Here is a 20,851-nt window from a genome sequence, read left to right on the forward strand (position 1 = left end):
GCATAGCTAGGTTACAGTTGTCACTCCATTGTGGCATTTCCTGTATTTAAACATAGAATTGCTTGGTAAATTGCTTTGAATTGCTGTAAAAGGAACAATGCTCCTCCTGTTTTAACTGCTCCAACTGCAGGTACATTAAAAGAGGGGTGATGTTAAATGAGACAACCTTCTCTGTTTTTGTGCTGCAAAAAAAAATAAGAGATCAAACTTAGTGTTGGAAACCTAGTGTCTCCCACTCTTGTAAGATATGGTCTCGGAGGACCGGTGACACTAAAGACCCACTACGTGTTTATATGTTATGGGTTTTGTGTGTGTGTGTGTGTGGGGGGGGTCTTTCAATTTAAATGCATTGGCATCTGGAACATATTAAGCTTAAGGCTTTTCCTCAACTAAATCCGTCTTTATTTGCTGCTTTTGTGCCTTTGTTCATTCCTCTGCAATAAAACCAAAGTCCATGTGCACAACCCTGTCCTGGCTGACATGCTCTCTAGCCCCACAGCAAAGATGAAAACGGTGATAGTGTGCAGCAGATGACTGTAAGAATATTTAATCCCAACCCGCATATTAAAGTTTTTTCCTTCCAGTGGTTTTTCAGTCAATGGAAGAGAAATGTCTTTAGATGAATGCTAAGATTGTGTGCTTTTGGAAATGGAGGGCCAGCAGCAGCAAGCACAGAAATGTGCATGACGTCAGTTACAATCGTTGGCGTTAATGGTACAAGATCTGAGGGAGATGACAGGCTCGTTGTGTGATTAACATCTGTTTCCTTTATGTTGCAGTAGCTAAACATTAATGAAAACTGTTTGCTCTTTATTGCAAACTCCAGTTGCTTCAGTCCCTCACACTGCCTATCTTCCTGCGAGATTTCTTACTAAGAAAACGAGCCTTCGCCGAGCTGACAGATTCATAGAAGGCTGTTTGAGAAATGCCTCATCGGCCTGCTCCCCTGCAATCCAGCAGTGAAAAGTCCAGTCTCACCACAAGAATTTCCATACAACCGCCTATAATCTGAAACACATTACCATCCTTACATAAACAGGGGCTGTGCTTGTGTAGCTTTATTTCCCTCCAAAATAGGTTCAGCGACTCTCAGAGATGTCTCATTTGTGGACTCTTGAGATGGCAGGCGGGGTCAGCAGCAGGACGCTAGCCCAAGTATAGTGTTTCTAGGACCAGGTTTTGGTCTTTATTTTAGTGCTGTTGTGTCACAGTTTCCATTTTTCTTGCTGCATCTTTTCCATTATTCTGTGTATCTGCTGTTGGTGGCTTCATTAGATCCAAATTAACTTTGGTTTTATTGGGCCTTCTACTCAGGTATGCAGTGTCTTTAATGGGTGTCATTATTAACAATGGTTTTCTGAATGTTATGCAAGGAATCTACAGACTGTTCCCTCTGTTCATACCGACTATAAAGCAGCTTCTTCCTGAAGTGAGGAAATGCATAACAAAGTCCGCCTTGTGTGTGTAGAAAAACTTACACAATTCAACTCAGTTCATGTAATTTGACACTTTAGATTTCAGAGTTAAAAAAATCATTAGATAGCTTAAAACGTATTGGTTATTATAAGATGTTTTTTTTCCTCTGGAGCCATGAGGTTCCAGATGATTAGCTGACACATTTTCTTCAGCACATTTAAGATGCAAAAGGATTCATTTGGGATTTTATGGCCAATTTCTATAGAGGGAATAATAACAGCTACCAAAAACATCTTAATGCACATCTATACACAAATAAGCTTTAAACACTAACATATCCATTATCAATTTACCTATGAATAAAATAATTGAAATTTGACTTGCCCTTTAGGGTTTAAATTTGTCAGGCATCACATGTAAACTGTCTGGCTGATGATGCAACAAGCAACCGCAACCTGTCTGTGCAACATAATGCCCTGACAAAATTCCCAGTACCCTCATTCTCCAGTCTACACACAGGACTCTTATCTCCTGTCTGAATCTCATTCACTTCAAGTCCGCTAGCATGACGTAGAGCTTGGGTATGTATGCGTTGTCTTTTGTGCACATTGTGTGTCCAAGGTAGCGATGATGTCGTCCCCTGCCTCCTCCTTTGTTGTATTGTTCTCTTGTCCACCTGTTGGAGCTGTGCTTTGAGCCACAGTGGGGGTGGAACAGCTTACTCACTTTCACAGCCAGCACCTCACATCACTTTGCAGCTCCTAAGTGAAGGAGTACATGTAGGCGGATTATTTACTGTCAGCATTCGGTGGCCATTTTTCTCTTTCAAAAGCTTCATGGGAACCATTTTTCAGACTGTACACTTTGAAACTTTGTGTTCTTATTTCTCCCAATTGGTAATCAGTTGTTAAAGATGTGCCATAAAAGTGAAAATTCACATTAAAGGGGTTTAAGCAAATTAAAACGGCTTTTACATTCGTATATCTGAACTCACCCGACTGAAATCTCTGCATAGATGGTCTGTCTTTATTTTTACACATGAAAAGTTCTCAGAATAATTTAAGGGAAAAAAAAAGCTAGAATTTCTGTTATTTAGTTAATTATTTCAGCTCTAGCATAATAACTAATCCCGTTTCATCTATTTCTGTCCTTTTCTTGCCTCCTCTGTCTACTCCTGCTGTTATTTTTTGTCCATCCGTCTGTTTTTGTGCTCTTCCATGCTGCCCTTTTAGCCCTGATAGAAATCATAGTACTTTCCTGAAATAGCGTGTTGAGTAATGTCTGGTTCTTTTGGGTTGGATCATTTCTCAGTTTTTTTCTTCTCGCTCTGTTTCTTCAAAAATCCACCCAGTCATCCATTTTCATAGCCAAAGCCCACTGTGATTTTTACATCAGCCGCTGCTGGCCAGTGTGTTAAAGCGTAAATGGGTTCTGTGTCAGGAAAGCAGCCAGACTCAAAAACTCAACCACTACCACCACTGCTCCCTTCATTTCTTCTATATTAACAGGCCCTCAAGGCCTTCATTGAATTTTTAATATTTAATCGGGACAAAGTCCTCTACTCAAATACTGTACATGCTGCAGTGGCAGCTTAACTTTGGTATGGTATATTGTGTGTGAATAAAGAGGCGGAGCAGATAGCTGTGATCACATTAAACAAAGAAAGGAGGGTCGGCCACCTGATCTCCAGCCAGGCTGTTTACACATGGCTCCCATTTCCCCTAAGTATCCAGGCCTGCCGCCCTCATGGGAACTTTGTGTAGCTTGGCTTTGTCTGTTAATCTGCCTGTTGCAGCTCCTCACAGAAGATTGTTTTATAAGACATGTACCTCTTGTGTGACAGTTTTTATGAGTTGTGCTTTAATAATTTCCTCTAAACAGCTAGCAAAACAGCGATAATACCTATATACTTTATGCAAATGAAAATATGGAAATGTCGTTTTTACCTATGTGAAAAGTGCACATAGTGAAGTGTGCACAATAGAAATTGTGAGTTATATTACTTACTAGAATCGGTGTCAGTATCACTTGTTGTATTTTTTCAGTAGTATTATCCTTAGTTTTATTATTTCAGCTGTTTAGTTACGCTTCTTTCAGTGTGACTTGTCAGACTGTCTGATTTGTCAGGTAAAGCACAGGTAAAACCAATCCCATTAACATTGGCTCAGGTCCATCGGGGGTCCCACTTAGCTACTCTGAATCCGTAATACAGGAAGCCTGGAAGTGGGTCACTTAAATGAAAGCAGATGTCAGCATATCAGTTATACCAGTGTTTTTCCTGTTATGTGCCCGAGTCTGCTATATAAAAAAAGGTCTATGCAAACACTGTTTTCAAACATGTGCTCACGCTTTTCCAAAGTGGCATAGTCAAAAGTTCTATCTTATCTTATCTTAAATTATCCAGCTGTCCAAAATACAAACAGAACTGAAATCTAATATAGAGTTTTTAACTTTCTTACAAGTTTATTATTAATTTGGAAATTGGTATTTGGCGAAACAATAGGATTTTGTGTCCCCTTGATTGCTTTAGAGCGTGGGTCACATACAACACAAATTTGATCCAGATGAGTAAAACTCCTCTTTCTGACAGTGCAAAGACATTTAATTAAGCATTTAATCCCCGACAAGTCTTAATATCAGAAAAAGAAGTGCAATTTCAGCAACATCTGTTTTCTACAAGATAAATGTGCTAAATTACAGGGCCTTATGTTTGACACCACTGATTTAGAGATGACCATAGACTCTTCTCTCTGTGATACACAGCATCCAGTTCAATCATCCTTATGTGGATTTATTACTGTACTTTTTGGCTTGTTATTATTTTGACAGATGGGGTGTCTGCATTTCTCTGCCTCATTCTAATTTGATATCATTAAATCGTTCACTTTTAGGTAGACATGACATCATTAGAGGACAAAAAGCGTGACAGTGTTCATACCAGACCCATTCATTGTAAGATGACATAAGATTTAGTCAGTCTTTTGTTTACGTTGCTGATGTAACTGTTAAAGGATGTTGCCTAGTTTCTTGTATTTATTTTAGACAGTGAAAAATTCCAGATTTTTTGATCCCGGGGGATAAAGAAAGTGAAAAGTCCTTTATAAAAGCCTATTGTTGGAGGAAACTGTGCCAGTAGCTTGGAACCATTTGATGTGGGCCTGTGGGAGGGTGGATGGGTTATGTGTTGACGGGCTGTGTCTCCTAAAGATAGTGCTAAACAGCAGCTCCCAGACTAAGCAGGCTTTACAAAGCAGCGGAAAATCCCCTAATGCACAGCCCAGATGTCTGATGGCTGCAGACCGTGAAGAAAACTTCTGTGGCACAGTACATAAAAGAATGGAGCAGAGGAGAGCAAAGTGGAGTAGAGCAGCACTTTGAACACATTTCTGGTGGGTAGCAGAATAAAAAAGGCACTGATATTTGCCAGACAAACTTCGATTATTATAGTTGGTCTGTATTGGGCACTGTGAAACAATGGCTGTCCTTGAGAGCTGGACAGTTATACATGAGATCACATTCAGTGTTTCAACAGATTTAGACTTTATTTCTTGTGTGGGATGGATGGAGGGGGGTTCTAATTGAATTAATAAATACTTCTGTTTATAATTTTGTCTTCTGCAAATATTTCATTTGCCAAGTACTTTGACACAAATAACTGAGCAGCTGCTCTCTAATAGGTTTGTCATCCTCCGGATGAACTCCTGCATCCTGCAAATGTTGGCAGTAGTCTTCATTTTGCTTTGCAGCCTCATAACAGCACACGACCAGCTCTCCACCTGCTGCAAGGTTCTGGTTAAAATGATGTTAAAGCTTGCAAAAGATCTCTAAAGCAGAGCAGTAGATACCATCACCAGCTGCAGTCTAGCACATTGACCACTGATCAAGATCTTCCGTGAACGAGATCAAATGGTATTTTAGCTTTTTGGTGGTGATGGATCTTGTAAAACAAGAGTGAGGAAAATTTACTATTAGTAAATCAATTTAGGATGTTGCTGTTTAAAGAAAGAGTTTATTTGCTGTGTTTGACCAGCGAAAGGGAGTGGAGGAATAGGTGGATCAAATCAGCCACGTAAGGAAAGCCCAAAAAGTTGATTCTGTTCATCTGGACATAGCGTTGTGAGTGAAAGAAACATTTCATTGAAAACCTACGTCCAGATGAACAGAATCAACTTTTTGAGCTTTCCTTACGTGGCTGATTTGAGCATGCATCAAGATATTACTAAAAGAGACTCATATCTTACATCTTCAGAAGACTTTTATTCCGTGACCCACACATAGATGTACAGTGCTATTTTATGTTATTAAAACAAGTTTAAAATCCTTGCATAAGAAAACCTGGAACCATTAAAAGTTTGGCTCATTTGGCATATTTGCTGGAAAAAGATATGCAGTTGTTTAGTACAAAAATGAATACTAATTGTTTCAGGCCTACACTTATGGGGAGAAGCAGAAAAGCTAAAATAAGCAGCATGGTTTTTGTTATGGCTTTTTAAGAGAAGATAAGGTCTTCCCTTACCCAGCATTAAAGCAGGCTGCTGTGACTCTAAACACGAGCAGTGATGGTAATGAACACTGAGTTTAAAAGTGGAACAGACACAGATTATCTCCCTGCCCTTCATAATTCCTACGGTGACCCTGAAGTTCACACTCACAATGATGACAACACAGAGTATCTCGGCTCAACCTGATGTGGGCCACAGATTGCACCATCAGATGTAGGGCACAGTTCAGACACCCACTTCTTCATTGCAAGTGTGCTTAAGCCTCACTGGTCTAATTTTTAACATGAATTCCTCGCCTGCTTTATTTGAACTTTAGGAGTTAAAATGCTGATCCTGCAACAAGTCTCTGTATGAGTGCTAAGCAGAGACAGAAAATCATATAAAATGTTATAACGGCATCACTGTGAGCTGCTTCAGGGTGATTTGTTGAAGAAGGCTTTTTTCCTCTCGTTATTTGAGTCACATTTACCTCCGAATTCTTTCCTGAGTTTATTCCTTTTCTGGGAAGATGGGGTGTGCTTCTTGGTGAGAAAATGTTATAATTTGCTTGTACTCCTCCCCAAGTTAACCATAAAAAAGACCCACCCAAACAAGATTGGAGACAGCGGTTGTGCTCAGCTTTGCTCTGTAATTCACATCTGAGGGAAACTTGTCATATGTGTATATGTGCAGTAGGGTTGTAGACATGTGTGGCAAAAGTTTGTCCTGGTATTTAGAGGGGAGACAGAGTACCATGTTAGAGTGAAAAAACATTGGTCTCTGTCTGTTTAAGGGTAAATATGTGTGTTGATCTGCTCATGTCTCATTGAGACAAGGTGGAATCTAGAAGAAGCAGACAGATGCCTGTAGGCAGACTCAACCTCATCGTGTAGTAGGGCTGTTCGATATAACGATATACATCGGATGACGATATAAAAACGTCTATCGTTTCATTTTACGCTATCGTTTGTTTCGTGGTGTCGCAAAATAAACTGTTTACGGCAATATTGTTTTCATCGTTTTGATGGTCACTGTAGTGGCTATATTAATTTCTTAAAGTTCTCTCTTTCTCTTATATTTAATATAACCACACTACAGACGGACAAGCGCCTGTTTTTATGCGTTGTCGTTAGCAACAACGACGGTAACACCTTCCCGTGTCCGCTTGTTTATGTTCCACATAAACCTTTCACAATAAAGCTCAAGATCCTGTTGAGGCTTTTCAAAATAAACGGAATTACGTGAAAGAGCAGATTATTTATGGATGAGAAGTAAAAAAGAGCCGCCAGGTGCTAAAAAATAGACCTTAGACTCAAACGTTAGAACAGGCTTTTCCCCGCAGCACGCCGAGTAATAAATACTCACAAAGAAAATGGCGGCTGTTACAACTTATGTCTAAAAATGTATCGTTTCATGCATCGGTTAAAACACTCGACTCCAGCTACATGACGCCCAGCTGGAAACACTTCACGCAAGACGAGCTGCCCGAGATTCTCAGAATTTACAGAAAATGTTACATTTTTGTGATTTATATCGTTATCGGACGATAGAATTCTTATATCGGGATATGAGATTTTGGTCATATCGCACAGCCCTATCATGTAGTGAAACATTGTGATGGTTACACTCCGATACCGTCAAGTCGAGGTTTAGGAGCGGATTATAAGAAAGCCCAGTCTTGATCACATGACTAACAGCTTTTGGTTCATACTCACATTCACATCCATGGTCAATTTAGGTGACCAGTGCATTGTTGTTGTTTTTTAACCCTGTGAAGTTAAAATGAATTCATATTTATGCTTACCAGTCTGCCGAACTGGAGCATTTCAGCCAGCAGAAACTGCGATGAGATGCCCACTCCTTGATAACTGCAGTTGTCCAATCTGAACCTAGTAAAAGCATGAGGGACGTTTTGTCTTCTGTCTTTAAATATGAGATTGAAAAATGGTTCCTATAACCAAGATCAGATGGATTATTGTTTAAATTTCAGTGTGATATATCGGGGGGTCATCAGTATAAAATTGATTAACAATATTATGTTAAAAATAAAATCAAGAAGCAGTATATAGAGTGAAATCATAATTTTTCTCAAAATTGAAATTTTAAATGTATTCTTCCATTCGACTTAGCCTTCAACCCTGTCTGTGTTTTTGGTTAGGACTGGTGTTGACGTGTCTGCAGATGGGTGTGCATTGCTAGTGGCTTGTGATCACATTGAAATAATACATGTCACCGTGATTATTTTAGCAACATTAATCATTAAATGATAATTTAGTTGAAAGTCAGGCCATGGAGTAGTCATCAGCAAAGATCATCTTCCTACTCCCTTTTTCTCTTCAGCTCTTCTCCATCTCCTGCTTCTCTTTTTTTCCCTGTCTGATTCTCCCATTTCCTGGCAGCCCTTAGGAGAGACCTCTTTGGAAGGAGATCACACGACTGCAGGTCAGACCAGTTTAGCCACACTTCCTTTCACAGCTGGGCAGACAGAAAGTTGGATGATGGGAGGAAGTGAGAGAGGATGTAAAGAGAGTCGCATTATTACACCTGCAGATTTATGTACTGCCCAATGTCTCACTTTAATCCCTTATTTAATTTTTTATCTGATTTTAAAACAGACAGATAACCTGACCAAACTGAAATCTGATTCAGCTTCAGTGCTCCTATAAATAACATTTCTGGGAGGCTATTATGGCCTCCCAGCTATTAAGGTTCTCTAATCTTTTTCCTGTGTGTCATTTAAATCCTTCTAAATCAGAGTGGAACAGATGGATCAGCCAGCCCTTTATCTCAGCTAACATGCTCCAACTGATTGAGTTTCGCTTCTTCTCTCCTCTCCTCTCCTCTTCTGATATTTATAAACCTAGGTGGGGAAAACGGGTTTCTTCTGGGCTTTTTGCTGAATAAACTCACCCTCTGTGTCAGTCCTGACTATACAACTTCACAGTGAATCATGAGCATGTTGAATGATTAGATTACTCTTTGTTTGTGTAGTGTGTAATGTTTTACTATTGGAAGGGAAATTGAAACCCACAATGCCAGTCTGACACTGGCATTGGCACTGGCATTGTGGTGGACACAGTAATAATATTTATATGCGTTTCCCTGCGGTGTTTGCTCAAAGAAAGGTTCTGCCGATGCCTCGATTCACTTTTGCTTTGCAGTAGTGACAAAAATATCTTGACATAAATTGATATTTACTTCAAAATGCAAAATGTGATGTTACTTGCACTGACCAGCGTATAAGCATTCATAAATATGAATCTAAAGATCAACTTTCTATGACTCAGGAATAGTTCAGTTTCTTTGTAGTGGGGTTTTAATGCAGTTCTGATCTACAATAAGTGTGCATACCAGTAGGCCATGCCCCTAAGCACACAGCAGCAGCTGAAAGAAACCAAAGCCATGTACTGCTGTGGACAGTAACCACCTGAAAGACATTAATATTGGTTTATATGTATATGCTTTATTTATGGTTTCACCACTTTACCTGTTCTTTCTGACAAGGAAGCAAACTCCAGAGTTCACTAACAGTAATTTTACCTTACAAAACACAGGAGTCCTTTGTTTACTGAGGCAGCAGTTGGTAACCAACTGTAAACTTAAAAATCACTGTTTTTGCCAGCAGAGTCTGGTGGCTTTAAAGAGAGATTTCATTATTAGCATCATGGCCCACATTGTTGTTTTCTCAAAGTTAATCAGCGTTGTTGTCTGCTGTCAGTCATGTAGTTTTAACATCAAAATATAACTTCAAGCTTTAAGTCATTCACATGTGTTATTACTGCACAGTGTCTCCCTCCTTGCTGTTGCACAGTGACTGATGGTGAAATGAGTGTCGAGCTGCACAAAATAACAGTTTACTGAAGAAACACTTGATGTATTGCAACATTAAATTATATTGATATAAATAATGTATGATTCTGCACGCACTGACCTATTTTTAGCTACCCAGCTTTACCTGCTACTTCACGTGTAATTAGGTCATCTCATGTGGTTTATTGCTGCTATGTTATTGTACCAATGATATGCTGACATGTGTCAGCCAGACTTAGGACTCATTTAGCAGAACGTTTAAAGCTTCTTATCCTATATTTTAAAAAAACTTATCATGAGGGTTTAGCAACTTTTTTTTTATCATCGTGTTTTTTTCAAACATTGTTAATCACGGCTTAAATCAATAACTTCATGTTTGTTTGATCTTTGATCCTTTTGCCTGCATGTATCGCTGCAGAGGGTTGTGTAAAATCTTCCATATGTATTAGACTGGATCGATTATGTGAAGGTCATAATTCATGCCAAGTCTGCATGAATTAAAACATTTATTAACACATTTCCTGGAAATATAATCAGTATAGTAATTTAAGACTAAGTACACTTAATACTATACTTAATACTGAGGTCAGTTTTTGAAAAAACAAGCACATGAAATACACAAAACTGTGTAATTTTATTAGTTTATTTCTACATGAGGACTTTAGACAATGAGGTAAAACAATGAACAGCGTCCTCCAGAAATTAATTTAATGTAGAACAAGAAACTTCAGTTGTGTAGTTGGACATTTAGAGCTTGCTGTAAAAGCGACTCAGTGACCATAGACCTTGATAGTACCCAATTTAACAGAAGGAATAAATATGTTAATATCCTACTACAAAACCACGGTTGGGTTCGATACCTAATCTTTCTACCACCCACCCATATACTGTGAATATATCTTGCTAACCAAGGTGATAACACTCCACCTTCTGGTTCAAATGAGGTCACTTCTTGCTCCAAACAAAACAGGATATCAGAAAGCAATGGGTGGTGTCACTGTGGCTTCTTCTTTTGTTATACAGGCTGTTTTGGAAAAAACAAGCACAGTTCAGTCTGTCTGTAGATATATTCCCATCTCACTCTTTCCACACATACACACTGTGTTTTTCTCCACCCAATTAGTCCCCAGCAGACACTTCACCAGCATAATGTCTAATACACTATAAAAATACCTGCACATTTGTCATTATGGTGGTAGACCCTGTCACCTCCCATCTCGTAAAGTATTGTCCACCAGAAACTATTGCACATGTGAGTTAAGTGGGCAGCTCGCTGTGTCGACCCATGCGGTAGGAGATGGAGGCCCCGTCTCAGACAAAGACCTCCAATTGATGTCTAAACAATGGTGCTGGCACACAGCAGCCTCCTGCTTGTGGAGGGCACAATAGGTCTTTTACTGTAGCACCAGGGGAGGAGTTGCTAGCAAGTTAGCTTAGCTGCTTAGAGACATTGTTGTGAACCTGAACATTCAACCTCCATGTGCTTGGAGGTTTAACTGGTGGTTTTAATATTTGCTCTGGTCTTCAAATGTCAGAATTTCTTTTATATATTTAGTGTAACTGAAAAGTAACACGATGATGGGCCATGTTGGCTGAGAATAAGCACATTATATTATGCATGCACAGCAAAAATTAGTATTGAATATATTGAGTCACAAAGAATACCTTCGGTTTTCTGTGGTTTTTTTGTGTTTTTGTTTTTATCTAACCTTGTTCTGGTTGATCCTCTTTCAGGACACGTGTGTGTGGTATGTCATTGCCACCTATGACACTGTGTCAGTCAATCTAAACACAGGAATGAGCTAATCTGAGTGTGTGCCTTGCTGTTTTACATTCTTAGAATTTTCTGTTCTCTTGTTTCCTGTTTTCTTAGTACTTGTGCTTCTTTGGGTCTAGAGATATGACCATAAACCAGTATTTAGTTTCTATTTCCATGGGACACTGCAACTGATGAAAGATAAATCTAATCTGATGGAAACTTTTCCTTTTTTTTTTAATAGAGCCAATTTCCTGCACTGGAAGGTTGGTTTACGATCATCTTGAATCCAAATGTCACACAGAGGCCATTTTAGGGCGCATAAAATAGATTAACAGGGCTGAGGCTTATCTCCTTTTAAATATGCTGATAAACAAAATGAGAGTCTTGGACACCCATCAGCAATTTGGGATGATGCTCAAAGACTTTTATATTGACAAATGTGTTCATGTGCAGCAATATCGAAGTGTTGAGGACTACTTAACCTCTGTCATCGTCTGACTCAGCAGTCATAATATGCTTTTAGGGTTGTTTGCAAATGCAGCAGCAGAGGTTTGGCAGCTGTGGAGAAAGAGACCATTCTTCTGTGGAGAGAAACTGGCATCCTAGTCCATTTTGGAGAGGAAGGAAGTCAGGCAGGCGGCCTCAGGGAGAGGGAAAAGCCAGGAGAGGGAGAGAAAGATTGTGTGGGTGAAAGAAAAGGGCACAGAAAGTTAGAGCGCGGGAAAGGTAGCCAGAGGTAGAGCAACTTTAACATGAACTATTATATGTTTGGCAGCTATTTTGCTTGTTTTTTTTAAACTGAAGAAGAAAAAACCTAATTTACTCCTGTGGCTGGATATGCTCCAATCTGGTCAGATTGGTCAGCGGTTCATCCCAAAGGGGTGGGATGTGGATTAGGAAAAACATCAGACCTGTTGGGTGCTTCCACAGAAATCTGGGGATGTCTCTTTAGAAAACTTAGAAAAACATACTATATACAAAGACTTCCCCAAAATACACTGGAATATCTGTTAATAGTGCTTTGCTGGTTCACAATGATTTAACCCAACCCTTCTCCATAAGCCATCAGTTATTATTTAAACAGCTTCCTTATTGATATTAACCTTCATAACAACAGATACATTCAAAACAGCGTCTAACACAGAGCACGCTAATAACATCTGCAGCATGATATTGTAACATGCAAATAAAGCAAGATGGGAAACCTTAAGCTGGTGTCACAGTTTGTTCATATTTCATAAATGCCTTTCTGCTATTGTAATTGGTGAAAATGTAATCTGTAGAGGTCTAAAATGTGGTGTGACTGATTTGTAAAAGGGCGATGTTGACAAGTGTTGCAATTGTGTCAGCATTGTGATTCTGCAGTGTTGTAATTATAATGCTTTTTGTGGTTTCTGGTGTCTGATATTAGACTATACAGAACTCTAGAGTAATACAGTAAATGAGCTGTATAAAAAATATAATAAGAATTATATCTTCTAAATACATGGAAACTATGCATTTTGAATAGTAAAGGCATTGCATTGTAGTTTTGTTTTGTTTTTTTTAACATATGTTTCCAAAAAAAGTTTTGTTAATCTTTATTATTTCAATGAAAATCATTGAAATCATTGCCAGGCTATCAGTCTAATCTTGTTGGTTGTGATTATCAATAAAAAAATCATTTTTTTATATTCTTCAGGTTTGAGAAGGGGAGGATCTACACCTACATCGGCGAGGTGGTGGTGTCTGTCAACCCTTACCGTGCCATGAACATATACGGCCGGGACGTCATAGAACAGTACAAGGGCCGTGAGCTCTACGAGAGGCCGCCACACCTGTTTGCCATTGCTGATGCTGCTTACAAAGCCATGAAGAGGAGGAACAAAGACACTTGCATTGTCATCTCAGGTATCACGAGAAGCCCCCCTGCACAGACCAGACAAAAGACACCTTTACATCTACAAAGCATTTGTTGAAACTCTTTTTGTGCTGTTGACTTCACACATTGTCTTCTGATGACTCAGATGTTTTGTCTTCTCAATTCAGCTGAAAATGATGATAGGCACTTCACTGTGACTTAGTCCAAAACAAGTGTTTCATGTGGTCACAAGCTGGGTGAGTGCAGAGAGGATGAAGCACCACTTAGTGGTCAGAGAGGGAAATGAGACCCTCAGATCCTGAGATCACGCCATGAGTGCATTCTGTCATGTGGTTCGGGCAAATATTATTTGTAAAATAAAAAAATAATTAATGTGGAATTAAATAGTTTTGTGCATAACATGAATATAAAACAAAAACTGCAGCTCAGGATTTGTTTATGGGTCTCACCAGCATGGACGTCTCAACTCGTGTCTGTTTAAAATATTCAGCATTTTAAACCACTTGCATTTTGTTGGTTAAATTTGCAGAGCATGCAAGACACCACAAAATTATAGATGCCAACATGATTTATGGTTATTTAAAAAAAAAAAACCCCGCTATTAAACTGTTTTGTTTTGTTTTTTGTTTCAGGGGAAAGTGGAGCAGGAAAAACAGAAGCCAGCAAGTATATAATGCAATACATTGCTGCTATTACCAATCCTAATCAGAGGGCTGAAGTTGAAAGGTGAGCAGCTCTTATGGACACTGTCAGCACATAAACACATGGTGAATATTACCAGAAAGGAAGTTGTTTTCTTGTGAGTTCCAGTTGTTATGCATCACCACTTCTGTGGGCAGAAAGCTTATCACATAATCAGTGTTATGGTTATTGAACAAAAACAACCAGGCGCGTATGTTTTAATAGAAGGTGTAAACGGTCTCACAACACATTTCTGAGTAAACAGGATTTAACTCTTCATTCTTTGTGTCGGTCCCAGTGCAATGATGACTACTCGCAGGTCTTATCACAGGTTTTGTTGCTAAAAATAAGTCAGTCTTTAATTTTAGAAGTAAATCAGCAAGTGGTCAGAGGCTTTTAGATCATAGTGGGATATAGTTACAGCTCAGCTAAGCTTAGTCAAAGCCACTGATAAGTGAATAGGTGTGAGCTGTTACTGTGCAAAAAGAAGTCGTTGCATCACATTACAGTCGGATTTTATTTCAGTCTCTTAAAATCATCAAGATAATAAGAAAGTAGAGCAGCTTTGATGCAAAGTCCACGAAATGTAGGTCAAGGGAAAAAGCTGGAAAAGCCTTGACGGTCAACCATTTAGGTGGTGAATACAAAGTGCTGACAAATGCGGAGACACTAAAACTTTATGCACGAATAAACATTTTGAAATCCATAAAATTCTTTGCTCACAGAGCAAAGTTTAGAATTGTGCTTTCTATTTATCGCTGAGGTTACAGCAGCTGGTGGTTTACTTCATTACATTTCAGTACAGGATGGTATAATTAGCCAATGCTTTAAAACCCTTGAGTATAGAAGAGTATAGTATTTGATTATATAAAGGATATTTAGAAAATAACAAATTGTAGATGGGTAGAAGGAGTTTGACTGCGTACTCACATACTAATGATATTCTAAAGGAAATGTATGTGGACAGGATGTGCTTCGTATGTATACAGTCTTTATCAAAAAGGCACTAAAGTAAGTTACTGTGTACACATAGTGTTTAAAGTTGTTGGCTGTGTTTATGTATGTCCCATATAAATTACCTGTTTATCTCTCGATCCACATACTAGACCGTATGAGTCACTGTTTTTAAATTGGCTGAACTTGGCGGCTGTTTGCCCTCTTTTTAAGTTGACTTCTTTCTAACTGGCTATCCCTCGCAAACAGGTGCTTTGACAGCAGGTGGGCGGGACTTTTTTTTTCTCACAGCTGAAGCTTTTAGCTTGAAATGACCATATGTGTCATATCTCCTTTCACTTCCATACAGATTCAAGCACAGACTTAATATTTCAACAGTAAAACGTAAAACAATCCTATTGGTGTATCCATCACAAGATACACCAACAAAAAACCTTATTTATGTATTATTTATAGAACTGTACTCAGGGGTTACAGTGGGCCTGAACGATCCAGAGTGGGATTTTTGATTGATATGTTTACTCAGAGAAGAAGGCGGCAGGTTATAGATTGCTCAGTGACATTTGATAAACTGGAAATTTCAAGCTTATATGTCATGTCCTCAGTTATTTTAGGGCTTGTTAATATCAGATCTGTGCACGATACGCTTTTGATGTCATGCGTTTTGTTTTTCATATTGTGAAACATTCTGTAAGTGAAATTAAAGTATACTAACTTTATTTTTTATTTAAAGGTTGTATGAAAATACTCAGCAGTAGGGATGGGTATCGTTTAGGTTTTATCCGATACCGGTGCCAAATCGGTACTTTTGAAACGGTGCCGGTGCTTAAACGGTGCTCAAACCGGTGCTTAAAGAATGGAGAACACAAAATTGGTCCAAAAACCTCTCATGTTTAGCTGTTTTTTGTAAAAATATAACAATGTTAGCCTTTTCTGCAGCTATGGGGCATATATGGTATCACTCTTGGCTGGAAGCAGTGCTTAAACAATGGAAAAAACACAAACTTTGTCCTAAACCTCTCATGTTTAACTGTTTTCCACTTTTTCTTTGGTCATTTTAGCCTTTTTAGCCAGGGTGAAGGGAGTATCTGCCCTCAAACAAGAGGACAGCATGTAGCTATGATGATGTTTGCTAGTTCACCTTACATGCATTAATGTAATAACGTGGTTAGCCTACTCAACGTAAATTAGCTACTCACGCAGAAAAGAACGGCTGCTGCTGCCACCATCATCCGTCATCATTTCTGCTACACTGGCAGGGCTAGGGGCCAGGACTCTCCTCTTCGTGTTTTTGGGGGATGTTGCATAACAGGCAACCCACCCGCAGTAGATGTGCTCGGTGTGAGGTCTCGCAGCAAGCTATCAAATACGGCGCATTTCTGGGCTTTTAAAAAAAACGCTACGCGTCGCCAGGTGTTTCATCGGATTTGAGGTGTTACCTCCTTTGACAGTATCACAGTATCAGCTTAAAGCACTTGTTGCAGGCTGCTGAGTTTGTATATTTTGCTATGAAGTACAGCCAGACTTTTGACCGCTTCGCCTTGGACATTTTTAATCTGTAGCTCTGCTCTAACAGAACGTACGTACCTGGCCCCGCCTACGATCCTCGGAAACGTAAAATGATTGGCTAGAATCTAAAGTGTATCACAGCTCAGGAAAAAAAAGCACCGAAATAAAGCACCGAAATGTGCGCTGCTTTTCGGTCTGGTTACTACCGTTTATGTCAGAACCGGTGCCACCAGTACCCATCCCTACTCAGCAGTTAAATATAGGTTAGTCCAGGTTAAGCAGGTTTAAGCAGGTTAATTTGCATTACTGTGGTGAATGGATGATGTTGCACTGGTGCAGAGTGGCTGTGATGTTCATGGTCAGTGTTAGATTACATAAAGGGTAGCAGACATAAATTTGAATTTAAAATGATGAAGCTGATTAGAGTTGCTCACAGAATTGTGTCTGTATTTTCAGCTTTATAGTGTCTAAGGGATTCTTTCCCCCCATGGTGCACCACTAGGATTCCCCTGCCTATCAAATCCCACTTTAACCTCACTTTTCTCTTTAGTCACCTATCCATCATGCAGACCGGTGCCTTTAAAAAAATTTTCCTTTGTTTTTCTCTGCTTGCATCCTGCACAAGCTTCAGGCTGTGTGGATTTATAAGAATGAGAATTTAGGTTGAAACAAACTGTGTATTCTCTCCCATTAATATTATTTTATTAGTATATTAGTATAACATGAGATTCAGATGGCTTGAAAATGCCCTCAAAGAGCTACTTTTTACTTCAAGTACATTTCAGAGCCTGTACTTTTACACTTTTAGTTTGAGTAAAAAGTGACACAACTATCTGAGCTTCTGCTTAAGTGGAGAATGTCTGTACTTATATTACCTCTGACATATACACACACAAACATCAGCTGTTGAAATAATGGCTACATAACCATGGTAACTAATATACATACTAGGTCCTCTATAATCAGCCACTTAACTTCTAATATCATGATGCCGTCCCACAGAGTAAAGAACATGTTGCTGAAATCAAACTGCGTGTTGGAGGCCTTCGGCAATGCCAAAACCAACCGTAATGACAACTCCAGCCGCTTTGGCAAATACATGGACATTAATTTTGACTTCAAGGGGGATCCCATCGGAGGCCATATTAACAACTACCTGCTGGAGAAGGTATGCATTGCATTTGGTAAAGACTTTGTTTGATTAGTGCATGATGATTCTAAAATATTTTAAGTACATGTGCAAAAGTTTTCAGCATTAAAATGAAGGTGCCTGGAGTTTGTTACAGTAGTTGCCGAGCACATTGTTCCAAGTGGTCTCTGTCTGTTCTTTCTGTTTGTGTAATTCCAGAGTGACTGCCTGACATCCTAACCCTACCATATTATTTTTATATGTTTATAAAGCAAAATCATGCAGTGATAGTTACAGATTTTGTTTTTTCTTGGTTGACAAGGCTTCGAGCATTATGTGACACACGTTTTGTTCATTTTCCAAACAGTCCAGGGTAATTTTCCAGCAGGAAGGCGAGAGGAGCTTTCATTCGTTCTACCAGGTAAATATGTGCGCACCTGTGTTTATTTGCATGTAATCATTAAGGTTGTTTGTTAAAGGTTCCCTGTGCATGCACATATGGATTCACATGAATGCAAATGCAGCGGTGTCTCATTAATTCAGTGATCAACAGTGAGCAGTAGTGCAACAATAAACACTACTGAGTGCAATCAAAGTAAACTGCAACCTAGTAAACACTGATGAAAACAGTCTGTAAACATGTTAGCTGGACCTTGAAGACAGACAACACATTTTGGCAGGGAAATCTGGATGAAAACACAATTTTAGTTTATTTTTAGAAAAGCTCCACAGGGTCCCCTTTTTAATATGCAAAATACAGACTCAGCAGCAGGATTCAAAAGACCTTTTGTTTCCAAATGTGGGAGGATAGTGAGTTGAGGTTGTTTGATGTTGAATTTATTTGTTTATTTATTAGGAACCCCCATTGGCTGTAACACAGAGCACAGCTACTCTTCCTGGATTCCATTTTAAAAATATACATGAACATGTTTCAAAACAACACTAATATTCCGCTAATATCAAAGAGCATAGAAACAATAGTGGCAATCTGTGTTGGTAAAGAAATCCAGGTAAAGAAATTCCGGAAATTAAATAGTTGCAGTACTCATTGAGATAAACTCCACAACCGTTGCCGTAGAAACTTGTCAAATGAAACTCTTTCTTTGTTTGATGTTTGGCAACCTGTTTCAGATACTCAAACACTTTTCTTATCACAAAACAAATGTGGCCTAGATTTCATGATACCTTTGTGTATATATAACAAAAGCTGTGCCTTTAAGTTATCGGTAAGTCCAGATAATTGTTTATGCATCTCGTGCAAATTGGTAGGAGCAGTGCAGAACTAGTCCGGCTGCCCTGTTCTGCACTCTAGGTTGTTTTATATGTTTTTGTTTGTTTGTTTATTGCTTGCTGAGCATGAGGAGCATACTAATAGGTCTGCTATTTGAACCAGAAAAGCAAACATTTTTAGTTAAGGGTATCATTTAGACAATTTCCTGAACTTGGGAAAAATTCCACGGAGTAAACATCTTTTCTTTTTCTTTTTACTTTTCCTAAATGGCTTAACTTAAGATTGGCATGCTAATGGCTCAGGCTGCAGCATATTTCTGTTCTATATGATTAACACGTGCAAAGTTTCAGTCAACAGCATTAAAAACAACAAAGTATTTTCTTTGTTATCCTTCACTAGCTACTCAGAGGAGCTCCAGATTCCCTTTTACGCTCGCTTCACATCCAGAAGGACCCAAAAGCATACAATTTCATCAAAGTTGGAGGCCAGCTTAAGGTAATCTAGGCAATTTATATACATTGCAATTCACATATGAACTTTGTTGTGGTTTTGTTTTTAAAAAATTAAACTTTTAAGATGTGTTTATAGAACTGGCAAAGCATGAAAACCCCTAAAAGAATGTCAGCGTGACAGTAAGTTTGTTTGCACTGGGATAAATACAATCAAGCACACGATTTGCAGATGTGTCTGTCCTGACCACAGTTTATAGGCTTTTTTGAAACAAACCACGTAACTCCCATATTTGGAGCACAAGTGGAAAAAATAATTTCATTGATTAACAATTCAAAGTCACGGTGCATTAAATTCACTGTGGTCTCTTGAGATATGTTTTAATTCAGACTTCTGCTGTGTGTTGCCATCTTTGCCTGAGCTTAATGAGTAGGAACAAAACCACTTGACAGCAACAAATTGCCTGACGTCATGGAACAAAACACCACCACACAGCCGAGGTGGCGGTTTGTACACAGTTCGCCTCAGCGACTCCTGTTTTTATAGGAAAGCATCTCAGCTAAGAGCTGGTTTGTTATTTAATTAACACGTGATATTCTGACTCGATTGATTAGAAGAGAAAGGAGAAAGCACAAAGACTAAACAGAAAAACATTGTAAACTGTAACATTGTATACTAACATCTGTATTTGTTCCATTGAACCATTAAGGGGGATAAATGTTGAAAAGATGTTACTCAGGCTTTGCTGATTGTTTCCTGTTTCCTTCCAGTTATTTGTTTTGATCCGCTTTCAGTGTCTCTCCTTCTTCTCTCCAGTCTTGCATCAACGATGGTGCTGATTTCAAAGCTGTAGCTGATGCCATGAAAGTGATCGGTTTCACAGGGGATGAGATTCAGACTGTTTACAAGATCCTGGCAACCATCCTGCATCTGGTAATGCCCAGTAATACGACAACTCTGCTTATTTCTTTTGCCAGCTGTGTCCCAGTGTATGTCTGTGAAGGTTCTCAGTCATCCAGGTCATGGAAACTTCTCTTAGAACTGAAGAAGCTTCTTGGATGAGAGGTGAAGCATCTTCAAGAAACTTAAAGAAGTCCACTCACTTTAATTTCCAAGCTCCTTAGATGTCCCAGAGTACAAACTCTTATTACTTTTATTATTACTTGGGATAAATCAGAAGAATTATTAAATGTCCAGCCCCAATACTAAAGCGACGCACCTAATATTGGCCTCTGGGGTTGGTAGGAGGTTGCCTGGGTCCTGCGGATCTTGCAGGTGCTCCATCAGATTGGGATCTGTGGAGTTTTGGAGGATGGGTCAAGACTTAGGACCTTTATGGTGTTCCTAAATAAAATCTCTAGTGTAGTGGGGTGCATTGTACTGCTGTGGGAGGCCAGTCCAGTCAGGGAGAGGTTCCTTAAGGCTAGATCAGTGTTCAAGTGGGTGGTATGTGAGTTAGACGTGAATACACGGAGCCAAGAATTCCCCTGAAGATTGATAAGGAACGAGACGATGAGTTATTCAGTGCACCTGACAGTGGTTTTGTTGATGTGGCTGATTTGTGTGGGGT

General features: G+C 39.1%; 1 protein-coding gene and 1 long non-coding RNA gene across 2 annotated transcripts in view; one reads left to right on the forward strand and one right to left on the reverse strand.

Annotated features, from left to right (window-relative positions):
- Positions 1-20,851, forward strand: part of myo1d (myosin 1D) — a 119,835-nt gene that overhangs the window by 6,217 nt on the left and 92,767 nt on the right. Inside the window, exons 2-7 of the mRNA XM_026178077.2 lie at positions 13,148-13,356; positions 13,960-14,053; positions 17,474-17,639; positions 17,968-18,021; positions 19,231-19,326; positions 20,098-20,214. Of these exons, the coding sequence (XP_026033862.2) occupies positions 13,148-13,356; positions 13,960-14,053; positions 17,474-17,639; positions 17,968-18,021; positions 19,231-19,326; positions 20,098-20,214 (736 nt within the window). The remainder of the gene's footprint in view (positions 1-13,147; positions 13,357-13,959; positions 14,054-17,473; positions 17,640-17,967; positions 18,022-19,230; positions 19,327-20,097; positions 20,215-20,851) is intronic.
- Positions 12,996-16,374, reverse strand: LOC145430360 (uncharacterized). The gene is made up of 2 exons (XR_013910890.1): positions 16,162-16,374; positions 12,996-13,374 (listed from the first exon to the last, which is right to left on the reverse strand). It is a non-coding gene; the product is annotated as an uncharacterized LOC145430360 (long non-coding RNA).

The sequence above is a fragment of the Astatotilapia calliptera genome, chromosome 8 (assembly GCF_964374335.1).
Source record: "Astatotilapia calliptera chromosome 8, fAstCal68.1, whole genome shotgun sequence".
Lineage (NCBI taxonomy): Eukaryota > Metazoa > Chordata > Actinopteri > Cichliformes > Cichlidae > Astatotilapia > Astatotilapia calliptera.